This window comes from Cebus imitator, unplaced genomic scaffold (genome assembly GCF_001604975.1).
Source record: "Cebus imitator isolate Cc_AM_T3 unplaced genomic scaffold, Cebus_imitator-1.0 Scaffold60, whole genome shotgun sequence".
Lineage (NCBI taxonomy): Eukaryota > Metazoa > Chordata > Mammalia > Primates > Cebidae > Cebus > Cebus imitator.
Genome location: NW_016107375.1, coordinates 1,890,926 through 1,895,970, shown reverse-complemented (window position 1 = coordinate 1,895,970; position 5,045 = coordinate 1,890,926). Strand labels below are relative to the sequence as shown.

Below are 5,045 nucleotides of genomic sequence, written 5' to 3'. Positions count from 1 at the left end.
CGAGATCGCGCCATTGCACTCCAGCCTGAGTAACATGAGTGAAACTCCGTCTCAAAAAAAAAAAAAAAAAAAAAAAAAAAAAAAAAAAAAAAAAAGACATCAAGAGCACTGGAAACAAAAAATATACATAAATTTGACATCCTCAAAATTTAAAACTTCTCCATCAAAGGACACTACCAAGAAAGTGAAAAGACAACTCACAGAATGGGAGAAAATGCTTGTAAATCATATCTGATTTAATGTCCAGATTATACAAATAACTCCTACAACTCAATACCAAAAATCTGATTTAAAAATGAATTAAAGACTGGAATAGATATTTCTCCAAAGAAAATACACACATGACCAATAGGAACATGAAAAGATGCTAATCATCAGAGAGATACAAATCCGAACCACAGTGAGATACCACTTCACATCCATTAAGATGGCTATAATTTTTAAAAGTTGGAAAATCACAAGTGTTTGTGAGGATGTTGGGAAACTAAAACTCTCATGCATTGCTGGTGGAAACATAAAATGGTGTAGCTGCTGTGGAAAAGTTTGAGGTTCCTCAAAAAGTTAAATACAGAGTTACCATATGACCCCAGTAACTCTGCCTCTAAATATATGCCCCCTGTTGGAACTGAAAAGAGGATCTCAGCTACTTTTGTGCAACAATGTTCATAGCAGCATGATTCCCAATAGCCAAAAGGTGGAAACAGTGCATTTCCATCAACTGATGGATAGACAGAATGTGATAGACAAAGGGAATATTGGTCATTAAAAAAAGGAATGAAGTTCTTATGCATGCTACCTTTGAAAACCTAAGTAAATAAGCCAGACCCAAAAGAATATCTCATGATTCTACTTAGGTGTGGTATCTAGAATTTACATATAATTTACATATAGAAGCCTACCCAGGGTTGAAGAGAAGGGGGAATATTATTTGCCCAAATGGGTAGTGTTTCTGATGATGAAAGAATTTTGAAAATAGTGGTGATGATTACGTAATATTGTGAATATATTAATGCCACTGAATTATACACTTAAAAATAGTTAAAATGTAACACACAGACTCCAAAACAATGGGATGGGGAAGAGTACCCTTCTCATAAGGTTGTGAGGATTAAAGGAGTTAACAGGTATAAAGAATGGAGTACCAGCTGGGCACAGTGGCTCATGCCTGCAATCTTAGAACTTTGGGAGGCCTAGGCGGGTGGATCATGAGGTCAGGAGTTTGAGACCAGCCTGGCCAAGATGGTGAAACCCCGTCTCTACTAAAAATACAAAAACTAGCTGGGAGCAGTGGTGGGCACCTGTAATCCCAGCTACTTGGGAGCCCGAGGCAGGAGAACTGCTTGAACTTGGGAGGCAGAGGTTGCAGGAAGGTGGAAGTTGCAGTGAGCCAAGATCACACCATTGCACTCCAGCCTGGCAACAGAGCAAGACTCTGTCTCAAAAAACTAACAAAAACACGGTGTACTATCATTGGCACACAGTAAGTGCTATATTTGCTGTTCTCGGTTTTATAACATACTCCTTTGTTCCTCCTGCCCATGCATTAACCCTTAACCTCTAAACCATGACTTGCTGATAGGAGCTGTACTTTTACAAAAGTCAGTCGGGTTAACTGTGGGTGTACTGCCAAAAGGAAAACCAATATAACCTAATTTTGTGAAAACACCATTTATTTTTCTTAAACTTTGAAACAAGCCATGGTCAGTAAACACATAGTAGCATTTGGAAAGTGCTGGGAAATAGTTTTATAGAATGAAGTCACAGTTTGAGCATGGTATTGTCAGATGGCTCTATAGTGGCAGGGAAACCTGGAATTGCCCATGTCTTCATCCATTACCTGAATTATGAATAGAAAGCATGACTTAAATGTCTAGTACTCATGTGTTTGGCATCTTGAAAGTTGGGCCAAAATTTTAAAGTAATTTTAACCATTTGAAAAAGAGGTATGAAATAATGGGAGAAAAGTTTAAAGAAGAGAAAGATATTTAGGGAGGAATAAGCAACAAGCCTCATTAATTCAAGATTCTCAGTGATGGCTCTGCTGTGGCCTGGCAGAATGATTCTCTGGGATTGCTGACAGCTGACACACAGCCCACTCAGGTTTGCTACATTTATTACCACGAACCAATCACAGGGTATATGGAAATGTACGTAAAACGTGAAATGGCAGGAGGCTCTGGGAAAAAAGTCATCTTTGTAGCACTTAAAGGCCCTTGAATTTCTCCGCATTAGTTAGATGTGACAGTACACTTCACTCTCTAAAGGGTTTGAAGAAATTTTAGAGAGTATAAAAATGGGAAAAGAAAGTGAAATGTTACCTATATTATCACAATTTAACAGCAAAAGGCATGTATACATTTAATCAATTAAAATTTACAAGGTGGTCATTTCACAGAAATCCTCCTGTGAATGCTTTGGTGAGTTTAACAACCTCAAATTTGCATTTTTAAAGGTCAGTATAAAGCTATAAAAAAATCCATCACCCCAAGCAAGGTTTGCTTTAACAAGTAACTTGTCTTTATCACACACATGAGTTCACATGTAGGAGGGTGGGACTGACTGTTCACCATTTCTTCTGAGCTTTGTATAGGTAGAAACAGAACATAAAGCTATAGCTCACACAAAAAATCTTTTGATAGAACGCGAGATACCGAAGTTGATGACTGAGGAAGATTCAGAATGTGTGCATATTTTCAGAGAATATTTCAGCTTAACCTCCATTACATTTTTCCTTTGTCCTTAATCCATTAAACCTGCAGTATGACTTGCCATATATTTTTTGACCTGAATTCTCATAAACAGTGGGGTTGCCAATTTATGAGCAGTTATAGTTCTCCCTCTGTGTCTCAGATATTCAAAACCAAACAAGACTTTCTAAACTTGCACTTTTGTGTAAATTATCAACCCTCTATAAAAATCCATATAGTGGGTCCAGGGTCAGATATCTCAGTGGCTTCTGTCATCCACCTCTCATCATTCAGCAGCTGACTGAGAGAAGCCTAACTGGGTCCTTTCTGTCAGCGTCACCCACAACCTAGCTGTTATGTTCATGTTGGTGAGTCTCTGCCTGCCTCACTCTGTGTCCTGTGTCTTTAACAACTGGCAGTGTTTCTGTCATTGCCCTTAGGAGAACAGCCTTTAGTCTGACTAGGCACCACTTCCCAGACCTTTGGTCTCTTTTCCCTGCTTAGATGCCAGGCTAAAGTCCATTTAGGTTTTGGCCATGGCTCCTTTCAGACTCCTTTTCAGTTGTTTTCAGGGCTCTCTAAATCTCTGGATCTACATTGAAACACTATAAGGAGCTCTGAATAAAATCCCAGGAGTGTTCCAAAGGGAACAGCTTCTTGTACAAAGCTCCATGTTTCCTCACACTCCTTCAGTGTCTTTGATAAACCTCCGTTTGGTTCCCTTTTCCCTGACTCTCCCTCCTCTGCTCACTTCCCCCTGCACCCTTTTTTTAGTCCTTGTTTCTGAGGTCATTTAAAAGTTTGAGAAAGTGCTCTGTCTCCCGGGGTGCTCCCACAGGTAATCATGGGAGAAGTGTGCCCCGTTTTCTGAGTCACTGCAACATGACTATCATTGCAATACTGTCATAGTAAAGGTCAGGTGCTCTGCCAAAATCACCTTAGGCTCAGCTTGAGGAAGCTCAACTTTAAGTAAAAAATTCCCAACATCTTAAGAACAGACAGATTTAAATAACTGTTTTCCCTAATACGTTTTCTTTCAAGCATTTTCCTGAAAGCAAATATCATGTCTTAGACAAAGATTTAAGAGCTCAAATTGTTTTCTTTAAATAACATTTTGTAGTTCCATTTATGGTTAGGGCTGATATTCTGCTTACATTGTTAATTCCATTTGGTGCCAATAGTTTGGTAACATGCTAGTGGTAAATTATGCTTAGACTATGTCTGTAATCTGAGAGGCAGAGATTATAAAAGTTGAGTTTTCTGTGTGTAAATACGAAGTTACTCATGGGTGATATGGTTCATGTTTACCTAAACAGAAAGCCTAGGAATATAAAGGTCTCCTAGCATATAATGTAACTAGTATTTTAGTAATAAAGAGAAGCAAGGTTGAAATCCAAATTTTCAACTTCCTTTACAGTCTTAGACTAGGACTTTATAAAATTAACATTTTAAAACTTACCTGGATCGTTCGTATAAAGGCCACTGTTACTCGTTCTTCAAATTCATTCAGGGGAGTATAAAGGTTTAAAATTTTGACAATCTGTTGGGGTAAAAACAGAATTTTGCACAGCACTAAATGAACATGAGACAACTTTTGAACTTTAAATAATATGGGAAATTGGGACAAGAGTACGATCCTCTTTAGACAAGGCCCACAACACAGATGGAGCTGGACTGATCTTCACACTTGGAGCCTGCATCCAGATAACTAGAGCCCACAGCTTTGCTAGGTGGATCTAAGTCCTCTCACTGAATTCATGTCTGTGTAAACCCACCTGACCCTCCCCACTATGGTCACTGGTATACACAATGGGAGGCGTTTAGAATGCGGTTGCCTGGAATCCTCAGCCTCTTATTTACTAGTAATTTAAAGGTTTCTTCTGAAGAGTACTGGAGATCTTACCTTAGATGAGAAAGGTCTTGTTAACATCTAACTACCCCGTCCCCCAAAATTGTTTACAAATGAGAATTTGAACAGGAGATACTCTTTTGTCTGCCTACCAATGATTTGGTGGAAGTAGGCTGCCCAAATGCAATGCCAGCTACATTCTAGAAGCAAACTTATATAAGTGAAATGTATTTAAAAGGGAGAAAAATGTGGCTGGGTGCGGTGGCTCACATCTGTAATCCCAGTACTTTGGGAGGCCGAGGTGGGTGGATCACCTGAGGTCAGGCGTTCAAAACCAACCTAGCCAACATGGCGAAACCCCGTCTCTACTAAAAATAAAAAAAAATTAGCTGGGCATGGTGGCAGGTGCCTGTAATCCCAGCTACTTGGGAGGCTGAGGCAGGAGAATCGCTTGAATCCGGGAGGCGGAGATTGCAGTAAGCCGAGATTGTGCCATTGCACTCCAGTCC

The 5,045-nt window shown here is 39.5% G+C and overlaps 1 protein-coding gene across 1 annotated transcript in view; it reads right to left on the bottom strand.

Annotated features, from left to right (window-relative positions):
• MYO5B (myosin VB) overlaps positions 1–5,045 on the bottom strand; it is a 398,063-nt gene that overhangs the window by 6,448 nt on the left and 386,570 nt on the right. Inside the window, exon 39 of the mRNA XM_017529641.2 lies at positions 4,147–4,227. Coding sequence (XP_017385130.1) covers positions 4,147–4,227 — 81 coding nt within the window. The remainder of the gene's footprint in view (positions 1–4,146; positions 4,228–5,045) is intronic.